At 45.0% G+C, this 26,660-nt stretch overlaps 1 protein-coding gene across 1 annotated transcript in view; it reads right to left on the reverse strand.

Annotated features, from left to right (window-relative positions):
• LOC130406501 (endothelin-converting enzyme-like 1) overlaps window positions 1-26,660 on the reverse strand; it is a 62,520-nt gene that overhangs the window by 30,473 nt on the left and 5,387 nt on the right. Inside the window, exon 6 of the mRNA XM_056612119.1 lies at window positions 13,025-13,247. Coding sequence (XP_056468094.1) covers window positions 13,025-13,247 — 223 coding nt within the window. The remainder of the gene's footprint in view (window positions 1-13,024; window positions 13,248-26,660) is intronic.

Raw genomic sequence — 26,660 nt, forward strand, 5'->3', positions numbered from 1 at the left:
CATCTCTTAGATGCACTAGTTCTAGTACTAGGCTGAGGCTACCTTCTACCACGTCTCCCAAACTTGACGTCAACGCTGAATGGCGTTAGAAAACACCCGTTACTGCCAAAAACGACAAAAACTGGACTTTAACACTATTTTGGAGACATTTTATAAATGATACCCATATTTCGAGTGCTTTATGTACCCATTCATCAAAACTTCCGGTTAACCTACACGTAGGCCTTTAAGGTCACACCCACTCAGAGGAGGACTTTCCTCCTCTCTCCCATTGAAACCCATGTTATTCACCGGCCGCCAGTACTTTCGGGGAAATTAATGGGAGTCAACGGAGGCTTAGGGAGGACCTTCCTCCCTGAAGTAATTGTCAATAGGCGATAAGGGGCTAATGTCCCTTTACCCAGGGAAACGAACATTATTTATTCAAAGGCATTAAAGTACTCATATTTAAGGGCATTAATTCATTACACTAGTCTGGGCAATCTACACTTTCTCAACAATGTTAGGGAGGATCTCCCTCCCTCTCCCTCCCTCTCCTCAATGGAGAAGCCTCCACTGATTCACACACTTGTGAGTAAAGCATATAAAAGGAGAGGAGAGGAGAGGTCCGTCATAGCCCTTTAAAAAACTAATGTTATTATTTTGCGCTACCTACGCTTCATATCCAGGTCAATTCACACACCTGTGAGTAAAGCATTAGATTAAATGGGGGTGAAACAGCATTTTTTAAAACAAAGTTCGACATTTCTTGAGAATTGTATGAATTTGTAATGTTCAAATACTGTAGTTTTTGAAAATGCTAGAGGTTAGCAGATTTTCTTTCTCATTATGTAATTTATGAAGCTTTTCTCACAGCTCCAGACAAAACATGTCCTGCGGTGTAACATGACATAACAATAAAATTCAAATATTTAAATATAATTGATTTGAAATATAAATCAGGTATGATTTATGCCTCAGAAGTATTCTTAAGGAATGATCATTTCAATTCTGCATATGTATTTTTTCACAGCTGTTCTATTCTATTGATTCTATTCCTTACTTGTGCCATCTTTTATCACTTGCTCCCTTGGAAATATTGTGTAAAATGAGAAAAAAATTGAAAATGTTTATTTTTTTCTTTTGATAGTTATATTCTGCAATGTTTTTAAATTAACTTTATTATTAAAGCTAGTTAACATAGTAAAAGCTATTTAATAGTGTTTGAAGTTATGTCACACCAGAGGACGTTCCGTCTCACCACAGGACGGAATGAGGGTGCACTAGGCCATCTGGCCGTGGCCGTTTTCACACCTAACCGTGCTCAAATCTGCCAGTGTGAGTGTGGCCAGTCTGGCCAGGCCAGGCCAATTTGGCCACTTGGGAGTGGTGTGCTGCTACGGTACGGGCCGCAACGGTACAGATGCTAATGAGCCGACACGCGGCCGTGCGAGCCGACACACGCACGGCTACGCAACCTGAGCTGGATGACGTATAGTCCATGCGACGAACACGGACATAATAAATGCGACGAGCCTTCTTTCCCATTAAACGGTAAACATATATCCAAATAAGCAACAGACTCAGAAAAGTGCGAACTGTGTTCTCTGTGTTGTTGTCCATTGTTGTTAGAACTCTGACTGGCGGCAGACTTTATTATGGTCCATGCAGCGGACGCTTGGTGATGACGTGTTACTTACGACGTGATGACGTATGTACAAGAGCCTACCGTGGCCAGGCCACAGTTGCGACGGCCAACGGCCACGGCCAGATGGCCTAGTGTGAGTGCAGGCCAGAGAACAATGGGGCCATTTGAGCACAGTTAGGTGTGAAAACGGCCAACGGCCACGGCCAGATGGCCTAGTGTGAGTGCACCTTGAGACACTCTATGAACATTATGGTGAAATTTATCATACTTTTGTAGAGAAATTTGACATTCTGGAGGCATCACTTATAGAACAAATGATCAGACCATAATGACAAATCAGCCAATATTTAAAATAGGAGGTAGAAATGATTTAAAGGGGACATATAATACCACCAGGTGTGACATTCTTGTTCCTCTGTGTTACAAGTAAAGGAAGAAAGAAGATTAGACAGACTTTTGGTTGAAATCATGCCTTTACAAACCAAAGAGTCAATCAGCAGGCGCATGCTTTCATGCTGGTAGTGTAACGGGTACAAATATAGACTGCGCCTTTAAGAGAAAACAGGCGGGGAGGGGAGTGTCTTGAGCGTTTCGTAGTGGAGTCAGTCTGGATGTCAGTGGAGGCGACGGGGAAAATAGTCGCTCTGTGTGATTGTTACGAGGGAGGACGCTGTCCTGCGTGGTTGCCTGGGAGTCTGAACGTCGGTGAAAAGAGGCCCTCCGTGTGATTATTGCGAGGAAGGACGCTGTCCTACGTGATTGCCTGGAGCTGCCCGAGAATTGGGGACTTTTCGGGAGGGCTTTGCCCTGCAAGCCATCGCACATCCCGAAGTGCGGTGATCTGATTTACGTTTTCCCAGTTTAAATGTTATTGTTGATGGGAACAAATGTATGTATACTGTGTTGAACGTTGGCAAGTGTATTTTTAACTATTTCTCGGAAATAAGCGATGTTTCATGTTGAGTAAACATCAGAGTTAAAGGACATTTTCCGGGTCACGCCCATCAAAAGTGGGCGTGACCCGGACTGAGCCGTTCTCGTTTTGCCCTCGTCTTCAGTACTCCTCCGTTGGGGTACTGAGACGCCTGAAAGGGTGCCGGAAAATTCGAGCTACACACCCCCTCCGTTGATTGGTCGACAGAATCATCACTTCCGGGCGACGTGGTGATAAAAACAAACAAACAGTAGTCTCGAGTAGGGCTGTAACGATACGCGTATCAAAACCGAAATCGCGACACTCGTGAGAAGGCAGAAGCGCGATACGCCCTTTCTAACTCTCCGGTCAAATTGTCAGATTGAAATTTGCTAATAATTTGTCTAAATAATAGTCTGATGACACCGCCCCCTCTTATCGATGCCGTAAGTATGCAACGAGATGCCCTCTCTGTGATGACAGCTCTCCGTGGCTATGGAGGATTGCACTTCTCCACAGCCGTTGAAGTCCTCATATGCGACATGAACGACATTTATCCAGAGTGGGCCAAGCGCGAAAAAAAATGCCTGTGTGATCCCTGTCTCTATTGTTTCATGTGATTTGACCGGCAGTTGGTCTGCTTATAGGTCGGAATGAAGCGGCCACCGATTATTTGCAGGATGGGTCCTTTATTCTACCGGACTCGTTCGCTTCTTCACTAGACACACACGCCACGGCTCGCTCTCCTCACTCGTCCACTCACTCGCTGACGTCACTCACACACAACCATATGCACACTGCCATTCTCGCGCACACACATACGCTACTTGTAACCATGCGTTCACACCAAACGCGACGGGGCGACAAGATCAAATACAAAGTGAACGTAGAGACGCGTATCGGGCGAATTTTCGCGAGAGAAAACCGGCGACAAAACTTGTCGCGCCACACTTTTGCCGTGCACAGGCGAGCGCGTTCACGAGAATTTGTTGCGCGAAAAATTCGCTCAAGTTCAAATTCTTGAACTTTGACGCGAATTTCGCGTGATGACGCGTGATGACAGCCAATCAGCGTTCAACAGCGTGGCCACTGAGACACATGTGTAATGTAACAGCCAATCAGCGTTCAACCATCAAACTCAGTGCAGTGCAGTCCGGGGTGAACTACAGCATGGAGGAGAAAGTGAATGTTGCCGTTTCCGACTCCCGGAGCTCTATATATAATATAATAATTGGGCTTCTCGGGGTTTGTTTACCGCCGTTGCTATGTTTCCTGTCTTGTGTTTTCCAACGGTTTATTAGGTAGGCCTATCTAATAAATCTCTGTCTATTCAATACTTCATTCACTGCCTCTTCCGTGGTCATTACAATATTATGAATATACTGCGTCGGGTCCTCCGACGTCTCTCCCTCTTCCACAAAAGGTAAAAACATGCAATGGTGGTTATCTTGTTGTGGCGCGACAAATTCGACAAAACTTGCACGGCGACAGATTATGATGTGTGGCGCGACAAAACTTCGGCGAAAACGCAAAGTTTTGAATTTCGCGTTTGGTGTGAACGCACAGTAACGCTATGCCTCGTTATTGCGACGTTCATGACGTTCATGTTTTTTCCCCATCTATTGAAATTTAGGCTATTAAACATCTTGCATTCTATACGGCCAGATTATGTCATTATTTAAGCTACATAGCCTGATAAGAAGTGCTTTGAGTGTGAGAAAAGCATTATATAAATATGTATATTTGACTAAACCAACCAAACGAGTTGAGGGTATTTGCCTACCTGCAAGCATCCTACAACTGCAATCTTTGGTTATTTATTCATTAATTTAGCTATACTTTAATAGTATTCTTTCTGTTCAAATCTGTTCAGTGTTCCAAATTATTTGTTATTAAATGTTACATTCAGTTAATTTTTATATAAGGTTTGTTTAAATAGAATGCTTTTTAAATTAGAAAAATCGTGGGATGTATCGAACCGTGGGTCAAAAATCGTGATACAAACCGAATCGTGAGTTGGTGTATCGTTACAGCCCTAGCCTTGAGGTATTATTCTTTACAATGAACATGTCGCGTAAAACGCTTGCTTGGGCAAACAAGGAGGTGGAGACGTACCTCTGCATTCTTGGGGAGGAAGACGTTGTTTACGATGTTTACGTAGCTGCCGCGGCGATCAACATCCGGCCTACCATAAAGGGTACTGTCGGCGGTGGAAACGCAACCTCTGAACTGAGCTGGGCTATACCGCCCCCTCCCTACCGGACTGAGGCGAACCGAACCGTACCGCACCCTTCAGTGGAAACGCCAGTTAAAAAAAACGCCAGTTAAAAAAAGTCTAATATCCTATGTCACACCGCAGGACAGCATTTGTGTTTCAAAACAAAATTTACTGTAAATATTATTTTTGTACTTTATAGCATTTTGAAAATTAACTTAATTCAATAAATACACACAAAATAATGCCAAGGCATTTATAAGTTGCTCCAAACACCTCTGCTTTATTGAACTAATATTTACATTTGATGAATCATCAATGTTACTGTCACACCGTAGGACATTTTTCTTGTTCACCTTAAAAAAAAAACACAAAACTAATTTTGCATACAAAATCATAATTTTAAAGTAAAATACTGTTATATGTTACACTGCCATTTGATGGTTTAATGTATTTAAATTAACATTTATGCCTCTTTACAAAAAATCATGCGTCACGTCATCTGGAACTCCCATAAAGTTGATAATAAATTGGTGGATTCAGAGTTTGCGGTTCAATAGATCATCAGTGAAACATCGTTGCGAAACAATTGGCACCTCTAGCTAAATGTAATAACCTAGAGAACCTACAACATTGTTTTCAACAAACTAGCCGTCTTTAGCGAACGGTGAAATGCATTGGCTTCCATGAGCTGTCGGCTTTCAGCCGTGAGTTTAGGGAACCGTCTGCAAAGTGCAAAACTGAAAATTTCAATAGCGGTACCATTATTGACTCTAGAGCCCCAAAACCTTTCCATAGATGTATGGCCTCTTTATGGTCCTACTACAACCTTTAGTTTTGAAAAATATATAATCTAATTTTTGAGGATATTTTATTTAGGAACAATTTCAATAGCGTTGCCATTATTGACTCTAGAGCCCCAAAACTTGTTAAATAGAGGCATGGCCTCTTTATGGTCCTACTACAACCTTTGTGATGGGGAGAGGGGAGGGAGTGGAAATATGCATTGGTTGGAGGCACAGACCTTTTCGATTATTGTAGTATTTGTGTTATGTTATGTTTGTTAAATAAATGTAAATAATTGTTTTAAAGATTATACTTGTATTACGTTTAATCTCTCCATATTTCCCATGCTTATTACTGTGCACAAATGTACTGTATGTACACCCTTCTGGTGCTGGCAGACACATAGAAACCTCCCTGCAGGGTGCGCTTTGCAACCACACAAAATATATTGCGAGCGGAAAAATAAACATTCCATCTCCGCTGCTGCAACTCCATCCTAGGGGAATCAGTGAAGACCCTTATTATACTACCAAAGAAGTGTCGGGCTACTTCTAGCTTTGTATGTGGGTTAAAATAGTGTGTTTTTTGTTGTTTTTCTTGTATGCACGTGCTGTTGCTGAAATACGGAGATGCTGACAACTTGCAGCCTCCAGACGTTGGTTGCTGCCTGCTCCACCCCCGGCTCTGCCCATCCATTCAGACCCTTTTACTGTGCCACAGAGACACAGGGGTTCTTCTGCATCAAGGCCTCAACATGCTTCTGCCCGATTTGTCCGAAGCCTTCGCACACACAATGCAACCATGTTGCATAGCATCGTTCTAAAATTCTGCAAACCTACGTAGCAATGTGGAGGTAGACTTATCAACCAACAATTAACCAATGTACACAACATCTATGGAAGACAGATTGCAAAATAAAGTCAGTCCCTTTTATCAACCAATGACTGGTGAACACACTTCCAGTTCTTCGATGTCACAGACTCCTGAGAAGGAGCTTCTGTTGCCAGAGCATGAGTGACACTGCTAATGTTTTCCATGTTCAGACAAACAGTTACATCTGAATTTTGATGCAAGCTAATTGAAATCATGCAGAACAAACATTTCCAAATCCCACTCTGTCATTGCAGGCCCCTCCTGTTCATCTCCAAAAAAATCGGGACCCTTCATGCATTAAACAAGACTCTAGTTAGTTTCTGTGCGCGCAACTCAACCTCTAGTTATAATTAAACCCATGCTATCATGTGGAAACCCCCATGTCGATAATGTAACAAATTTCTGGGTGAATAATATAATAACATTTTGCCTATAATGTTACAACGCATAACATTTTGGTTCACCTATTACGCAATAAAGCAAGCATAATCATTTTCTCCTTACGTTATGAAGAGAGCATAATCATTTTTAAGCCATTTTCACACATGTCCTCCGAGATTCGACCCTGATGGTAATTCACACCTGTTCTTTATATGCAGACATCGATGTCATTCAGACATCAGGAGATCAGCGGGGGGTTTAGGGGGGTGGGCTTGCAAGGGGCGGGATATGACGTAGGGTTTAAGTTTGCAAGAGGCGGGATAAGTGTGGCCGCTGTCAATATAGTTTGTTTTGGTTTGACCTCAGACAAAATGGAGGCAGAACAGACAGAACTCATCGCGATCATCATGTTGCTAAAATGATGCATCATATATTCCGTTGCATCCATAAAATCTGAAGCATCGATCGATCGATCGATTAGATTACAGCATGATTGAGAGACAAATAGAAGAAATTACTAAGAAAGGCGCCGCGAACGACTGCGTTACCGGAGAAAGAGAGCGTGTTTTTTTGCTTAATTTCACATATAACAAACACTTGGACAATCATTGTAATTTATTGTACGATGTGTACTTTTAGGGTTATGATGAGACCTATATTTTAGTGTTCACGACAAATGACTTAAAAGCAGTGCCAATATTTAAATATTTTTAACCGTTCAGTGTACAAAAGGCATCATTTAGGGGACCATTCAATGACTTGCAGAAGCGTCATTAACACAACCCACTCAAGTGGTGTGAGAAATACAGACTTTCTACTCCTCATTCACATATAATGCAATTTAAATTTCCTACAGAGAAAATACTACCTCTGGGGTAGTATTATTCAGGAGATGATCATGGTACAAATGTCATATGTTGTTCCCACATCCGGACCATCAGGAGAATATCAGGACTTACACATATGTCTGAAAGCAGCTAGTGTGTAAGCATTTGATTCCATAATAAAATTAGTACATTGATGGGTTACAGGGGTAATTGTTCAATGGAAAGTGTAGTATACTACTACTAGAAAATCAATTAGCTTTTACTGTTATTTAGGGCTCAAAGTGAGATTGACATTTTAAAAATGCATGGCAGCTACTAAGTTGAAAATAATAATAACAGCTAAAAATTGTGTTCATTTACAGAAGCACCTTAGTGAAATAAAATTAGTGTAACAACAGCTAAGGCAGCAACCTTCCTTACTATAGTGAAATAAAGCACAGGCCTGTGTAGGGGAGGGGGAGAGGGAGAAGGGGGGTTGTGAGGGCAAAATTGCAGATTGTATATTGCCTACCTGACGTGACAGTTTAAGATGTTTATTTTATTTTTTTCTAGAAGAATACGCCATTGGGATTTAACATCTTTTCAAGTGACCAAGCTACACACAAAACATTAGAAAAATAAAACAACTACAGTAAAACAGTCGGCAGGGAGGAGGGGGGATATTAATATCGCAAGACATTTTGGGAGGCTCAAGGAGGAAGGTAATATTAAGTTTGAGCAACAAAGTGTAGTCTTGTGGTGGACTCTATAGACATAATTCACCATACTGTGTTATCGAAATGTTTTCGTTCTGCGTAATAAGGACGCTGTCTCTTAAAGATCACGTAACCTGTGTGTTTATATGCCGGTTAGCGGGATGTTTGAATTTAACAGTTGATGTAGTTTGGTGTCGACGTGAGAAATGATCTCACAATTATTATCGCAATTTTTAAAGTCTTTTTAAGGCTGGGAGAGTGTGTCGACGGCAGGGCCGTTAAAACAGTTGGAAGGGGAGAGGGGGGGATATCAATAGGCCTATCGAAAGACATTGTGGGATGCTCAAGGAGGTGGGTAATATTTAAAAATAAATAAAGTTTTGCAAAAAAGTGTAGTCTATAATAGACATAACGTCTCAGCTGGGAGAGTGTCTCGACGGCGGGGCTGTTATCTCGATCTTGCTGTTATCTTTCCCATCTGTGTCCGTGCGCAAGTGTGTGCGGCAGGGCTGTACGGTAAATACTAAAATGTATATCATGGTATGATTTGAGGCATAGACGGTAACGGTATTATATCTCGGTATGTTCATTTTATCTTCTAATTCCGATATAAATGCTTCTGAAGAGGTAGAATAGTGGTAAGGCTGCGGACAAAAAAATGCTAAATCTTTTCTCAAGCTACTTCCATCTCTGAAAAACACTTATGTTTAATAGTATGGATTTCTTCTCCACTTGCTCGCGGACTGTGCCGTATTATGCTGCGTTTTATTATCCATCCGTCTCGGAGGTCTGAGGACGTTGCCTAGCGACACGCACAAACACGCCACTTTTCCTCGGACGGCGAACTCGCCATTTCGATTGAACTCAGTGGTGACCGAGCAAATTTCCGAGACAGAATTCAAGATGGCTGCGCCCAGTGGGATTTGAAGCATGAACTGTTTTCATTGTGCTTGGACCGCTTTGGTGGTTTAAATGGGAATTTCAATCACTCGTATTACTGCAATACCTTACTGCATCCGTATCTCTGGCCTATATAGCCTACCTATTTTGGAGCGCCGGTACTCTGCCAATGCTACTGCGACAACAGCTTTCCGGGTGGCGTCCATGTTTTCCTCCAAAGACCGAGCAAAATAATAAAATGCGGGCGTGTGGGTGTGGCGTTAGATCTGAGATCCGAGTCGGTTCGCAGAGAATACGCAGCATGAGAGTTCAACCGAGATGGCGAGTTCGGCGTCCGACGAAAAGGGGCGTGTTCGTGCGTGTCGCTAGGCAGCGCCCTACATCGCCACACACTTCGCGATCTGACCGTTTTGAGTACACCATCCGGGTCCTTTCAGTACACTTATTTTCGCCCGATCTAAATTGGAACGCCCTACGTACTCAAACTTAGGCTAGTAAGTACGGATAGTATGGATATTGGAACACGGCACTGTAGTTTACGAATCCAAAAATGCAGCAGAAGCGTTACCTTTCGATGCAGCCTTAGATAGTGTTTTAAGTAGTTTAGAACTCAAGTTTATTTTGAAAGAATAGCAACTTTTGGCGTTAAAACTATTTCATCACCAAGAAGGATGTCTTTGCCCTCCTACCAACAGGCTTTGATTGGCTATGAGCTACGTACAGACTCATAATTATAGTTTTCTTTTATCACAGACACATATTGGTAATGTCATTTTCTTTACCTTGACAAGTTACGACGGATATACTTCCGTCTTCATCAGGTCACACGGTGTTATTAGTGCGACGCATTCTTATCAGCTGATGTTAACGGAGATGTGATCTACCAGTCTTTTGACTGGTGAACCAAACCTCCTGCTTTCAGTCCGCCGTCCCCCAGGACGGCACTCCAGGTATGGGAGAGCATATTATGCTCCCTCATCTCTGTTCATCGTCTTCGGGCTCCTCTTTCTTAAATAAGAAAGCGGAGCCCGAAGACAGCAGGAGGCGTGGTTCTCCAGTCAAAAAACTGACAGGTGGATCACATCTCCGTTAACTTCAGCTGATAAGAACGCGTCACACTATTACACCCTTGTGACCTTTTGATGAAGACGGAAGTATCCGTCGAAACATGTCAAGGTAAAGAAAATAACATCTACCAATATATGTGTCTGTGATAAAAGAAAACTATGAATATTTATCTCAAGGTTAGACACAATGAATGCATTACAATCATTGTTTGTAATAACGCCGTTTAAAAGAACGGCGTTAGGTAACGCTGTTATTTTTTCAGTAACAGGGTAATCTAACTAATTACTGTTTCCGTCGTTACAACGGCATTACCGTTACTGTAGTAAATGCGGTGCGTTACTATTAATTGATTGAACTGCATAATCCGAACGCACCCCTGGCTCCACACACAAACTGCTCCGGAGGAGACCGGTTGGGTTCACAACGAGATAAGCGATTATGATTGGCTAAGGCAGAGTAATGTTTCATGGTAGCCAATCGGATCCAGTGTTTTTCACAAAAGCCAGGACACGCTCGCCACACACACACACACACACACACACACACACACACACACACACACACACACACACACACACACACACACACACACACACACACACACACACACACACACACACACACACACACACACACACACACACCCCAAACTGATTAGATTAAGCAGCAGAAAAGGCAAGTCCGGAGCAATCCGATGAAAAGTTGGCATTTTCTGTAGTATTCGGCAGATGTTCCACAGCCTTTGCAACCAAGCAAATTAAAATTCAGTTGGAAGTATATCAGGAACTTCAATGGGCAGTTCAACCATTTAAAAAATCCAAATCCAAAATCCTTGACATGTAGTAACTTACTTTTTTTTTTACAGTAGCAAAGTTGCAAAGTTACTTTCCCTGTTAACTAGTTACTTTTATTATAGAGTAATGCAGTGACTAACTCAGTTACTTTTTACAAGTAGTGAGTAACTATAACTAATTACTTTTTTGAAGTAACGTAACACTGATCATCACAACCATATGATAGACATTCGTAGTGCCCAATAAACGGCTCTGGGCAATCGTAAACCACACCTCAAATACGAGAAAATGAATGTGTGGTTCCCAGACGGCAATAGCCTGGCTAACGGCAGAACTCATCTCAATCTACATTGAGATGAGGTCTGGCGTTAGCCAGGCTATTGCCGTATAGTTTGGCCATCTCAATTTGGCTGAAGTCTGTGCGGGCATGTAACGCGTACCAGGGATCGAGTGTTTTGACCATCTCTTTAAAGCCCTTTCTATCGACATTTTGTAAGGGAACCATGTCCTTACACAGGCGCCGTCACAACAGTGACGGCGTTTGTTATCTCGTTCCATCGCTGGCTTTTTTTGTCCTAAGGACTGGCTTTGGAAAATGCCTGCGGAAGTGATGTCTGAGATGCAGAGATACCTTCACGCTACCAGCGTCTGTCTCGTACGGTGTTTAATGAGAGCTTGTGAAGGGACTTTTGCGCAAGCACGCAATAGTCTGCATGCTTGAGCAATAGCATACTGCCTGCAAAGGCAGGAAAAAGTAGGAAAACTGACGTTGCGCCGAACTGAAAAGGAACTACGTTTCGTCTTTACTTTTTACATGAAAAAGTAGTTACGTTACTGTATTAACACGTTACTTACTTTGTAATGTATTACACACAGCCCTGTCTACCGGTCACACCGGTCTCACGGTAACGTCCAAATCCATACTGTAGCGCAAATTCGCACCGGTGTACATTATATACTGTTTATACCGTACAACCCTAGTGTGCGGTGTGTGTCTGCACGTGCATGTGCATGCACGCATACACATGCATGAGATGCGCGGATGGGCTATTATTTCATCCGCAACCGCATCACAAACGCATCATGCATCCGCACCAACGTTTAAAAAATTGTTACGGCATCCGCCCAATCCGCGGTTTAGCTGCAACTGCCAATCGCCCATCTCTAGTATGCATGCGTGTGTGTGCATTGTGTGTGTATGCAGCGTCCTGCACTGCCTTTGTCACGTGTGGTGTGCGTGTGCGTGCATGAGTGTTCTTGCGCGTGTGCGTATGTGTGCGGTTTGTGTGTATGTGCGTGCGTGCGTGCGTGTGTGGCTGGGTGCTTGCGGTGTACGTGCTGTGTGTGTGTGTGTGTGTAAGATGCAGGTTGCTTGGCACATGCGCACTGACCAAGTGTGCCGAATAAACTTGTCTGACAGGCCTGCTATTATACAGTAGCAAAATTAGAATTGCGCGCCAACCCACGGTATATAACCATCTCTCATTCATGCTCGTCGCTGTGGTTTTCAATGTGACTCGTTCAAGGGCCGAGGACCTCCATCCAAGTCCCACCACCACCAGGTCTAGACTCCATCAAGGGAATCATATCCATAGTCACACCACAAGGTCTATCCCCCATCAGGGGGATCATCTCCATAGGGCCAACACCACCAGCTCTAGACCCCATCAGGGGGATCATATCCATAATTACACCAACGGCAGGTCTAGACCCCATCATGAGGAATCTACTCCGGCAGACATCATGGATCCATCGTCTCACAAAAAACAATCAGATGGTGTCAAATGGGCAAACGTATGATAAATCATGTTGTTCATTTCCAGCCTCTCCTGATGGACACACCGATACCCGTCTTTATCCAGACATTTGGTCGGGGAAAGCGGCCGCTTTACTCAACACGAGGCATGTTTCCTGTGCTCCTCGACGGACAGGAGTCCCGACCTACCTTTGCCTTGCTCTGCGAAGAGAAGTGCTGCTGGACAAACATCGCCCCCAGGGCCATGCCGAAGTGCTTATTGGCCTGTGTCAGACACAGCCGGCCCAGCTCGAGCTGCCGCTCTGTGCCGTCGATCTCACGGGAGAACTCGTGGATTGTGCTCCGGAAGGCGGTGGACAGGTGCTCGCTGAGCGCCGCCACGATGCGCCATAGCATGTAGTTGTGGAGCACCCTGGGGAGAAGGCGGGGGGGGGACAGAATCCCTCAACATTAGTGATGCCCCTCTAAACATCAACACGCATTCACATATGTACACACGTGCGCATACACAAACGCACACACACACAGACAGACACTCACACACACCAACACGGTATCACGCGATTTAGTGGTCATGCGCACAAACTTTAATCTATTGAATCATGTCCCAGAGCACGATTGTCCTACATTTTGTTCCACACAGAACGAAATGTAAACCAATGCATGTTGAATGGGAGCATTTTTCAGACGAGACAGAGAGAGAGTGTGAGCAGACAGTACAGTGCACCCCCTAGTTATATACTGTATATTTCAATATTTCCGATTTTTTAAGCAGACCTCCTCAAAAACTGAAATTAACGTGCTCCACAGAACGCGCATTTCTCAGACAATTAACATGCTCCACAAAACTAAACGAGAGAGAGAGAAAGAGAGAGAGTGGCTTCAGATTGGTTTGCGCAGACAGAAGAGTGCACCCTCTAGTTATATGTATGTCAATATTTCCGATTTTTACGCAGACCTCCCCAAAAGCTGAAACGAACGTGTGTGGTAGAAAATAATGAAGGTTTAAAAAGGATATTTGCCAAATGTTAGAAATAATAGTGGAGTGGAATGTACCAACAGGGGGGAAGAGCGGCAGGCTCTAGATCATGTTCTACTGTTATTCAACACCTCAGATGATCCGGAGTTGACCGGCAAACAGATAAGACTCAGATAAGACATCCCTCTGTAGTCGATGACATCAGTCTATTTCTCAGTTCATTTAGATAATAAGTAAGGTTAACTCAGGCCGTAACTGTCGAAAACGATCCGGTTTCGTTTTATTCGGTTCAGGAATATCTCCGTTAAGACAGTCATTGCAAAACCGCATCGAGCTGTAGAAACGCTGTAGTAAATATTCAATTTATCAAGGGGCTTTATTTAAAGCTACAAAAAGTATACAAATAAAATAATAAATAGAAAATTCAACGCAACTCTGACGTCCCCCAGCTGGTGGGGGGCTAATGACGTCATCGTTTGCGTTTCAGGCGTCACACGAATCCTAACACGAAACGGCATAGGTCTGGATAGATTTGAGAAATGTGCGCTTTCGGGCACCGGATTCGCCGGCTTTGTCTGGACCGGTCGGTCGAAACGCACAAGACTTATGCGGTTTCACCAAAAAATCGGCTTTGTATGGACGGGGCCTTAAAGTATGAATTATACAAGAATATAAGGTAAATATATTTACAATGGAGCCAAATGTTAAACACTTGATATTACCTGGCTTTCCTTGGTCAACAAGTACTTGCGTTCTCAGGGACATTTACATGTGTTCCTCATTTACGCACAAGTGGCCCCTCAAAGACAGCTGGCTCACGTCATGATAAGAGGAAACGCCCTCCCATGGTTCCTCGTCTGTGGTCTCAGAATGTGTATTCTGTAGACTTAAATTAGAATTAAGGTAACTAATTCATACCCCGGTTAACATCAGACACTACCAGCTGTAGGATTATGACTGTATATGCCACAGACAAATAAAGTGGCATTAACTATTACAAATAGGCCTACATATTTTACTGTTTAAATGAATATTCCTTTCACAGGGCTCATCTCTTAAACGGCATTGACGCAAACCAATTTTAATGGCGTTCATTCTTTATCGCGCGATTAACGCTCTTTTGGCTTGGCAAACTGTTACGACCCAGGGTCGTATGTGTATTTTGCAGCGTTGTATGGATGTCGTCTGTGCTGTGGATCCTCCCGGCCTGAGGGTGGTGTTAGCACCCTTAGGCTCTCTCCCTCTCCAGGTGCTGCTCCTCCCGGCCTGAGGGTGGTGCTACCACCATTGGTGTTTCTCCAGGTGCTGGCTGTTGATTGGTGCAGGGGCTGGAGGAGCTGCTATAAATGGCCGCCGCTGGAGACAATCATCCTCCTTCTCTTGACCCTGCTCCCAACTGCACCAGGCTTACCATGTGGCATTATATTGTATTGTATTGTGTTTTGTTATGTTAAAACTTAAGCAGTCCAGGTAATCGTAGGGGTGAGTAGCTTGTTTGGTTAATCGTTGTTTTCTCCTGTTTATCACATAGGGAGTCAGTGAGAATCCTGTGAACTTTGCTTTCTTTGGTTTGTCGGTTAGGGAAGTTAGTTTTGGGGGTTAGATTGTTTTGTTTGTTGTTTTGGCTATGCTCACCCCGAGGCTCCATCAATTGAATAAATCAACTTATGCTGGACTGCAGCCCTGTGTGCCTGGTCGTCCTTGGGAGTGGGAAAAGAGGGGAGCACCATGTGTTATGTCCGGTTCCCCTAGGCCGGTCGTAACATAATTGGGGGCTCGTCCGGGATTCTTTCTTCGTGTCGGGTCTATTAGTGACATAGTTCTCTCATGTTGTCTCTGCTTGTCTGTTGGTAGTTGTTCTTTTTGTTGTGTGGAGGAAGGAATGGAGTTCAAAAAAAGAGTTATATGAGCTGCTGTTTGCAAAGTTGAGTGAAAGGGGATGGATGGGTGAGCCAGCTCCCACGGTTGGGGTTGAGCAGAGTGATCTGGCTGGTGTTCCTGCCCCACTCCCAACCTCCCCTACTGGCATGAATGCAGAGGAGCTGAGGCTCACCCTACGTATAAAGGAGGTGGAGGTTAGACAGCGGGAGTTGGAGGTAGAAACCATGCACCTTAAAGTAAGGGCTCTGGAGTTAGAGCGGGGAGCTTCTGTAGCTGCAAGTCCTTTACCCATGCAGACATCCACGCCCAGTCCTCACGATGGCTTCAGTCAGTCCAGTCCGTCAGTGCAGTCCGTCTCGATTCGGTTCTTGCAGAATCCACGATTTTGTAAGAGCTTTTCAGATGTAGTGGCTTCACTCACAAGCTTGGCAAGCCCCAAAGTTCCTTTCCAGTGGTCAGAGAGGTGTCAGTTTGCTTTTGAGGCCGCAAAGGCTCGTCCCTGTAGTGCGCCTGTACTTGCTGCCCCGATTTTGTGCGTCCCTTTAGGCTGGAGGTGGACGCCAGTGCGCTTGCCGTCGGTGCGGTGTTTTTGCATGGGAGAAGAGCATTCTATTTGATTAAATGGTGCCAGGCCAGTAGGGTGGTAGCTTTTGATAATTTGTGAGAATTCATTGTGATGGAGGAAGTTAAAAACAGACTTCCCGAGAGAATTCTCATTTACCTCAGTGAGCAAAAAGTTACCCGTGTCATGGAGGCTGCGGTACTCGCTGAGGAATTTTTGTTGACGCACAAGAGTGTTTTTTTTTCTCCACCGGGGTGCCATGATTTAGTCGCCCTTCGCCCGTAGTCCTTCGCCCTTCGCCCTTCGCCCTTAGTCCTTCGCCCTTCGCCCGTAGTTCGTAGGTTCTTAGTTAGTAGTCCGTAGTTCGTGGTCCGTAGGTTCTTAGTCCGTAGTCCGTAGGTTCTTAGTCCGTAGTCCGTAGGTTCTTAGTCCGTAGTTCGTAGTCCGTAGGTTCGTAGGTTCTTAGTCCGTAGGTCCGTCGTTCGTAGTCCGTAGCCCTTCGCCTTAGCGTCGGCCTCTGTAGGTGCTGTCTCTATATGTTCTTATTGGGTCAAACATTTCCTGTAGAGGAGGAAATGTTTGTTCTTAGGTGGGGGGGTGTTACGACCCAGGGTCGTATGTGTATTTTGCAGCGTTGTATGGATGTCGTCTGTGCTGTGGATCCTCCCGGCCTGAGGGTGGTGTTAGCACCCTTAGGCTCTCTCCCTCTCCAGGTGCTGCTCCTCCCGGCCTGAGGGTGGTGCTACCACCATTGGTGTTTCTCCAGGTGCTGGCTGTTGATTGGTGCAGGGGCTGGAGGAGCTGCTATAAATGGCCGCCGCTGGAGACAATCATCCTCCTTCTCTTGACCCTGCTCCCAACTGCACCAGGCTTACCATGTGGCATTATATTGTATTGTATTGTGTTTTGTTATGTTAAAACTTAAGCAGTCCAGGTAATCGTAGGGGTGAGTAGCTTGTTTGGTTAATCGTTGTTTTCTCCTGTTTATCACATAGGGAGTCAGTGAGAATCCTGTGAACTTTGCTTTCTTTGGTTTGTCGGTTAGGGAAGTTAGTTTTGGGGGTTAGATTGTTTTGTTTGTTGTTTTGGCTATGCTCACCCCGAGGCTCCATCAATTGAATAAATCAACTTATGCTGGACTGCAGCCCTGTGTGCCTGGTCGTCCTTGGGAGTGGGAAAAGAGGGGAGCACCATGTGTTATGTCCGGTTCCCCTAGGCCGGTCGTAACACAAACGTCGTAGTTATTTTACCTGCTGTCCGCTGTCAAGCAACAACTAGTCACGTTAGAAAAACTACAACACCAAACCGGATCTAGCTACACCGGAAACAAAACAACAAGCACGCTGCACACACTTGTTGGGGCAAGCAAGGAGCGGGTGAAAAACTACTTAAAAGTCTGTGTGTTTGTCACTCTGTTCGAGCCTGCTGCACGAGAGTTCGATGTTGTCATTAGCTGTTACGTCTTTCTGACCAATCGCAGTTCAAGGCCCACCTGGGCGACCAGTTCGGGAGGGGCCGCTCAGTTACTCCCCTCTAGACAAAATCGACTTGGTTGCGACGTTGACAGTTTTTTGAGAGAGTGAGAGGTTGCGGGCGCACAGCTCAGGCGGCCGGACGGCGCTGCAAGGAACTTTTATAAACGCAATATTGTGTGTGTGTGTCTGTGTCTGTGTCTGTGTGTGTGTGTGTGTGGGCTTTATTCGATAGCCTGGTAATGTGTATAGGCCTACATAGGGTAGGAATATTCATATTGCTTTAAATAATAATGATAATAATTGACCCGTGTTTTTTTTTAGCGCTGTTCTAAATACTCAAAGACGCTTGTTATAGTATTTCCCATCTTTGCTGAGCAAGAGTTTTGAGAGTTCAAGGGATATTTCGAAGAGAAAAGAATGTGTGATTAATCTTGAGTAAACTATGACATTAATGCGATTAATCGCGATTAAATACTTAAATCGCTTGACAGCACTAATTAAAATATATATTATATATAAATATGAAACGATTTAGTTATAATATTATAAATAGACCATGTAGCTGTTATCAAATTATCGTTATAACAAGATCTGTAGCCTATCGGATCACACTTCAACCATTGTGTTAGTGTGGTTCAGGTATACCAGAATATAAAAATATTCATAATATAAAAACAATGTAAAAAATAAGGTTATGGGCCGAATTCGGTTAAATATGTTAAGATAATTATGTCTACATTATTATGACCATTATGCCTTTATTTTCTTGCCGTTATCATTATCCTTTCTCGTTTACCCTTTCATGCATTTATTGTTGTGTGGAGCACGTTCGTTTCAGTTTTTGAGGAGGTCTGCTTAAAAAAATTGGAAGTATTGACATATGTATAACTAGAGGGTGCACTGTACTATCTGCGCAAACCATTCTGAAACCTCCCTCTCTCTCTCTCTCTCTCTCTCCCTCCCTCCCTCTCTTTCTCTCTCTCTGTGAAACGCACTTTCTGTGGCGCACGTTCATTTCAGTTTTTGACAAGGCCTGCTTGAAAAAAAATCTGAAATATAGACCTATATATAACTAGAGGGTGCACTGTACTGTATGCGCAAACCATTCTGAAGCCTCTCTCTCTCTCCCTCCCTCTCTCTCTCTCGTTTCGTTTTGTGGAGCACGATAATTGTCTGAGGAACGCGCGTTCTGTGGAGCACGTTCGTTTCAGCTTTTGAGGAGGTCTGCGTAAAAAATCTGAAATATTGACGTATATATAACTAGAGGGTGCACTGTACTGTCTGCGCAAACCATTCTGAAGCCTCTCTCTCTCTCCCTCCCTCTCTGTCTCTCTCGTTTCGTGGAGCACGTTAGTTGTCTGAGAAACGCACGTTCTGTGGAGCAAGTTCGTTTCAGTTTTAGAGGGTGCACTGTAGGGTGCACTGTACTGTCTGCGCAAACCATTCTGAAGCCTCCCTCTCTCCGTCTCTCTCTCCCTCCCTCCCTCTCTCCCTTTCTCTCTCGCTCTCTCTCTCTCGTTTCGTTTTTTGGAGCACATTAATTGTTCTGTGAAAAGCGCGTTCTGTAGAGCGCGTTCGTTTCAGTTTTTGTGGAGCACATTAATTGTTCTGAGAAATTAGCATTCTGTGGAGCATGTTCGTTTCAGTTTTTGAGGAGGTCTGCTTAAAACCATCGGAAATATTGATATATATATATATAACTAGAGGCTGCACTTTACTGTCTGCGCAAACCATTCCGAAGCCTCTCTCTCCCTCCCTCTCTCTCTCTTTCTCGCTCTCTTGTTTTGTTTTGTGGAGCAGGTTAAATGTCTGAGAAACGCGTGTTCTGTGGAGCAGTTTGTTTCAGTTGTTGACGAGGTCTGCTTAAAAAAAAAAGCGGGAATATTGACATATATATAACTAGAGGGTGCACTGTACTGTCTGCGCGAAGCCTGCCTGCCTGCCTGCCTGCCTGCCTGCCTGCCTGCCTGCCTGCCTGCCTGCCTGCCTGCCTGCCTCTCTCTCTCTCTCTCTCTCTCTCTCTCTTTCTCTCTTTCTCTCTCTCTCTCTCTCTCTGGCATGTTAATAGGCTCTGTGCACTAGAACCCGGAAGTCAACTGACGGTGTCGGCATTCTAGTTTCCGGTCTACTTACTGACCCAGTCCATAGCGTGAACATGTCTGGCTTTTCTAGATGTCTCCAAGACCTACCGACAATAAATGTTAACGTTGTTCACCGCATTGTTGGTGCTAGTTCCCTTGCCCCTACAAGCAAGCGGGAAAAAGGATTTAAGCTCTATATTTCGAGTTATTTGCGTAACTTTGAGGGTAGGTGACAGACTACCGGCTTTTTAGTGAACATTTTTTAGCGACAACATTTTTTTTCTGTATTTAAAACACTTAACTGTCCGTTGTAGTACTAACTGTACCAACGTGTGTCCATTTTTTTAGTGTCTAGCAAAGATAAGGGAACATCGGAGGTGATTATCAGAGCATTGTGCCACAGGTCCATGAAGAAATCAGAGAAGCCTCACAGCTTGAGTGTATGTTAAAGCTAGCGATAAACCAACCGTTATAAACAAACCGTTATACGCCTGTTTCTTTTATAACAGTGTCCGTGGGGGGATTTAGCTGAGGTCATATGTTTAATCAAATAATCAATACAAACATGTATAATTAAAAAAACAGCACAAATGTACACACAAGCGCACTTTCCTCGTCAGCCACCACAACACGCAGAAAGCTCCAGCCGAGAGCGCCCACCACGGCCCCAACACAGTGCAAGCACACGAGCCGCACACAGACACAAACACACCAGCTTCACATTGCCTCAAACTCCACAAATGTCTCTTTTTGTATAGCACTGTAGTGCTCACGGTCAACACACACTGTACTAGTAGCACTGTACTCATGGTCTAAGACCATCGGAACGGGTAGCTCAGGCTCTTCGGGGTCGGAGCAAGGCTCGGGACTCGCCGGTCTCTCTCTTCGCTCCCAGCCTCCCACACACCAGCCCGTGTTACCGGCTGGAAGCTGAGCACAACGGTACACAGCAGTGTTGGTTTGATCCGCCTTCATTCCGTTGAAGCTTGTGAAGTCTTCTAACATTACATTTCCGTTGTTTGGTTGGGTTTTCCATCTTTTTACTATTTATAGTTGCCGTGGTAACTGATACGGGAAGTAGACCGGAAACTAGTATGCCGACACCCGGCGACACCGGAAGTTCGCTTCTAGAGTTGTGCACAGAGCCTATTGTCGGAGAAACGTGCGTGATTTGGAGCACGTTCGTTTCAGTTTTTGAGGAGGTCTGCTTAAAAAATCGGAGACATTGAAATATATAATTTGAGGGTTCACTGTACTGTGGTCGGCTTAGCTCAGGAGGTAGAGCAGTTGTCTTGTAACCTAAAGTTTGCTAGTTCCCCCAGCTACTCCTAGCTGAGTGTTGATGTGTCCCTGACCAAGACACTTAACCCTAAATGCTCCTGACAAGCTGGCTGTCGCCTTGCATGGTTGACTCTGCCGTCTGTGTGTCAATGTGTGTATTAACCGATGTAAGTCGCTTTGGATAAAAGCGTCTGCTAAATGTCCTGATTGTAATTGTAATTGTACTGTCTGTGCAAACCATTCTGAGGTCTATCTCTCTCCCTCCCTCTCACTCTTTCTTTCTCTCTCTTTATCTCGTGGAGCACGTTAATTGTCTGAGAAACGTGCGTTCTGTGGAGCATGTTGGTTTCAGTTTTCTGCTTAAAAAAAATAAGCAATATTTGAAATATTGACATATATATAACTAGAGGGTGCACTATACTGTCTGCGCACACTCTCTCTCTATATCTCTCGTCTGAAAAACACTCCCATTCAAAATGCATTGGTTTACATTTTGTTTTGTGTAGAATGAAAAAAGTAGGACAATCGTGGTCTGGGACACGATTCAATCGATTAAAGTTTGTGCGCATGAGCACGAAATCGCGTGATACCGGGTTACACACACACACACACACACACACACACACACACACACACACACACACACACACACACACACACACACACACACACACACACACACACACACACACACACACACACACACACACACACACACACACCTGTACATTGTTAACAAGAGCTGTCTAGTGACAGAAGCTGTTTGCTTGGCTGTTGCTCCTCATGCTGTGCGCCCACCAACATCCACCAGATGCTGCTACTGTCTGCTCAGGCTACTGCGCAGAGGCTCTGTGTTAACTGATGAGGCTGAATCCGGTGATCAACACTGGGATCACCACACACTCACCACACACACACTCTGCCACTTGCAAACACTGGCACACCAACACCCAGACACACACACACACACACTCACACACACTTGCACAAACACACACTCTGCCGCTTACATATATACACAGGCACCCACACAAAACACACACAAACCGACACACCCATACACATGTTCACGCACACACACGTACATACTCGCTCACACGAACACGCGCAAACATGCATACAAACAAAAACACACACACACACACACACACACACACACTGGACAGGCATTTTCTTTTAATTTTCATTTCATATTTTCAATTTCCCCCCTCAAATGACAACGTCACTGTCCACAACGTGGTCGCCGGCTCATATTCAGGATAACAGCAGAGGACCTGGGTCTCCTCGCTCTGCTGCAGCCCCATGCCAGCCCACTAATCTATTCCAATCCAAAAAAGAAAAAAAACAAGACTGAAATAATAGAGTGGGTGTGGTTTGTGTCTGGGTGAATGCATGCGTCACTGTGTGAGTGTATTTGTGTGTATGTGTGTTTGGGAGTAATCAGAGAGATAAACGAGGCCAAGATCATAACTTAAGCAGTTAATAAGCACGGTTGTAACTCAATCTATAATATCATGTTTGGGGGTGACAAAACATCAAATATAATACAGGGATGACATTTCCTTTTCAAAGAAAGTTCTGCGGAAATCAGTTTCAAAATCCAGCACTCGTTCTATGGCAGATACGACTCAACATAATCACAGATCATTCAGCACTGAAACCCAAGGCCCTCATTGATTGTTTATAAAGATCCATAGCCCTGTCCCTCATTGAATGTTTATAATGGTCTATAGCCTGTCCCTCATTGAGTGTTTATAATGGTCCTTATCCCTGTCCCCCACATGACTCTACCCACATGACACTTCCCACATGACTCTACCCAAATTACTTTAACCAGACTCTGCCGACATGACTCTACCCACATGACGCTACCCACATGACGCTACCCACATGAGCGGTGAATTTCACGGGACAGATTTGCCCCCCTGTTTCCCTTTGTTCTGGGATGGGCTTGGGGGGGGGGCATGGGCACAGCAGGATGCGCCCCCTTCTGGTGCTCGTCTGCTAACAATTAGACGACAGGTGTGTCTCGGTGGGGGGTGGGGCTAATTACCACAGTAGAGGCTAATGGCCAGGGAGAACACACTGCCCGGGACAGTCCCCCGCACCCATGCGTTTCTACAGGTAATGGGCCTTAGGCTCAGCAGTCAACCGCCACATACAGCACACACACACACCTGCAATGAATTCAAGTATATTCATACTATCCCAGCAAGGCCCAGGAGAGAGACAGAGGAGACTGTCTCTTGAACATGAAGAGGGCGATCAAAGAGAGAGAGAGAGAGAGAGAGAGAGAGAGAGAGAGAGAGAGAGAGAGAGAGAGAGAGAGAGAGAGAGAGAGAGAGAGAGAGAGAGACGGATGTGTATGTCCATGCATTGCCATTAAACTTCCTTAAAGGTCCCATGACATGAAAATCTCACTTTGGGAGGTTTTCTAACATAAATATGAGTTCCCCTAGCCTGCCTATGGTCCCCCAGTGGCTAAAACTTGCGTTTGGTGTAAAACTAGCACTAGCTGTTCTGCTCGCCTTCGAAAAAACGGAGGCTCAAGCGCGCTGATATGGAATGTCTGTGCTCATGACGTCATCAGGAATCTCAGCTCCTCCCCTTACTCTGCCTGGCCCGCCCAGAGACGTTGGCCCGCCAATGAGACTCGACCGTGCGAGCGCCACATGTGTGTGTGTGAATACACACACTGTAACGCAAGTGTTTCTTGTCGGTTCTTTGACGTGTCTTGTATTTCCACAACGAGACTGTCGTGGGGGTTATCTGAGCCATGGTTGAGAAGGAATTGGGGGAAAGGAACTTTGGTTTGACTCGCTGAAGCACATGAACTGCGACATGCCGCCGGTTGCCGCGAGGCACCATCGCCCGGCAGCAGGCAGCCGGCAGCGCGCGGTTCAGTCGACTTCAGGTTGATGTGAAAGTGGAAGAACCAGAGACGTCGCAGAACCCGACAAAGTCGTTTGTGATTCATAATATCGTCTGGAGGCGCACACAATATGTTATATGATATAGATATCTATGTATTATATGCTATTATTTAGATATAGAGCTCCAGGACTGTAACGCAAGTGTTGTACACTTCCTTGTTATTTGGATAACCGTTCCGCTGTTGTTGTGATGGCGCATAACACGTCGGACTCTCGTCTCTGGTATTTCTACAACGAGACTCGTATTGGGGGTTATCTCAGCCAAGGTTGAGAATGAATTGGGGGGAAGGAACTTTGGCTTTGACTCCCTCAAGACCATGAACCACGACAAGGAGGAGAAAGGGATCTTTGCCGGGCAGCGCTTATGCACCTCCGCCTCCGGCGGTGGTCCCTCAGCGGGGCTCAAGCAGGAGACATTCGCCGCCAACAATCCCTTCTCCTCCATGTCGTGGTTCATGTTCTTGAGGGAGTCAAAGCCAAAGTTCCTTCCCCCCAATTCATTCATTCGTGTTATGCGCCATCACACCAACAGCAGAACGGTTATCCAAATAACAAGGAAGTGTACAACACTTGCGTTACAGTCCTGGAGCTCTATATCTAAATAATATCATATAATACATAGATATCTATATCATATAACATATTGTGTGCGCCTCCAGACGATATTATGAATCACAAACGACTTTGTCGGGTTCTGCGACGTCTCTGGTTCTTCCACTTTCACATCAACCTGAAGTCGACTGAACCGCGCGCTGCCGGCTGCCCGCTGCCGGGCGATGGTGCCTCGCGGCAACCGGCGGCATGTCGCAGTTCATGTACTTCAGCGAGTCAAACCAAAGTTCCTTTCCCCCAATTCCTTCTCAACCATGGCTCAGATAACCCCCACGACAGTCTCGTTGTGGAAATACAAGACACGTCAAAGAACCGACAAGAAACACTTGCGTTACAGTGTGTGTATTCACATTGATGTGGACGTTGAAGAACCAGGAACGTCGGAGAACCCAACGCGGTCGTTTGAGATTCATAATATCGGCTCACACAGCTTTTGGCCGTGATAATATATATTATATGATATAGATATCTGTGTAGGCTATATGATAATATTTAGATATAGAGCTCCAGGACTCCCGTGTGTTCTAGAATATTTACAGAACACGGCTAAAGGGTGTGCGCCTCGCCATTGCGATACATCCACTGTAAACAGAGAGCATGGTGGCTGCAAGCTGCTCAGGGCCACACCCCCACCCTCCTCCTTGACACGCCCACCGAAACAGCGCATTTGGGGGAAGCTCAATGTGCGACTGGCTCGGAGTGGCTGTAACTCTGCACCACGGCTGAATTTAGGGAACGTCTTTGAATACTGTGTTAGTTGCCCACTAATACCTATATTAAAGAATACATAAAATAGCATGTCATGGGACCTTTAATATTAGCATTCTCATGTGAGGATTTGCTTTAGACAGCCTCGCTCAAAAAGAGAGATAGAGATAAAGATAGACAGACAGAAGGAAAGACGTACAGACAGACAGACAGACAGACAGACACATAGAGGGTGAGAGACAGACAGACAGAATGAAAGAGAGTGAGAGTGAGAGTGAGAGTGAGAGAGAGAGAGAGAGAGAGAGAGAGAGAGAGAGAGAGAGAGAAGATAATTTATGGGTTAGACCAGTGGAGCAAGTTATAGGGTATATAAAAGAAAATGCAACAAGCCAGTGATGGATGAAGGCATTCTGTACACAATATTGGTTGTCTGGTGTCTGGAAGACTAATAGCGACAGCAGCCCCACATACAGACGGTTGGAGTCATGATGGAACCAGATATCCCATTGTAATCTTCTTGGCATTATGATCGGCTCCAGTACAGTACCATATCTTTCTGATCAATCATACACGTACAATAGAGAGAGAGCGAGAGAGCAAGAGAGAGCAATACAGAGCCAGACAGAGAATCATGGTCAGTGATGGGGAAAAACGAGGGGAGGAACAGAGATCGAGCTTGAGGTCGAGAGTGGGAACAAACATTTAAAGCGAAAACATTAAAAAGCAAATTATACAGACTACAATTTCCCAAAACAAATGAAAGTCGGCCATAAATTGTGATCTGAAAGTGGAGGTTGGCTGAGGCTGACTAATCCTCAGCAGCCTGCCTGGACGATGTTAGTTCTCAATAAAAGAAGAGCAGTGTATAGCGCAGAGACTAGTTACCCACAGGAGACTGGGTAACAGAGGAATCAATAGGTAGCAGGGTTCACTGGGTAAACAGTAGGCGAAGACTGCTGGTGGAGATGAGCCCCCCTATAAAGCGAGCCGAGAAGCCGTTTAAGAAGCACATGGGTGTAAATGGAACGGAGCGGGGGCCAGCCCACAGGCAGAGAGGAACAGGGCCGGCCGCAGTCAGGGAAAACAGGCACGCCCGGGCCCGAGACCCATGGTTCCATGAGACCCACAGCAGCGTGAGACGAGGGGTTCTTCCAAACGGGCTAAATGCACAGAGCAGTAGATGAGGAGACGGGAGGGCTCCTCTGGTTGGCCAGATGTTCAGTGAGCCAGTCACTCAGTTTAATAACCAGCCACTCTGGCAGCCAGCCAGCCGTGAAGTAGGTGTGTTAAGACAAAGCGTGCGGCTGGTGGCG

The sequence above is a fragment of the Gadus chalcogrammus genome, chromosome 16, assembly GCF_026213295.1.
Source record: "Gadus chalcogrammus isolate NIFS_2021 chromosome 16, NIFS_Gcha_1.0, whole genome shotgun sequence".
Classification (NCBI taxonomy): Eukaryota; Metazoa; Chordata; class Actinopteri; order Gadiformes; family Gadidae; genus Gadus; species Gadus chalcogrammus.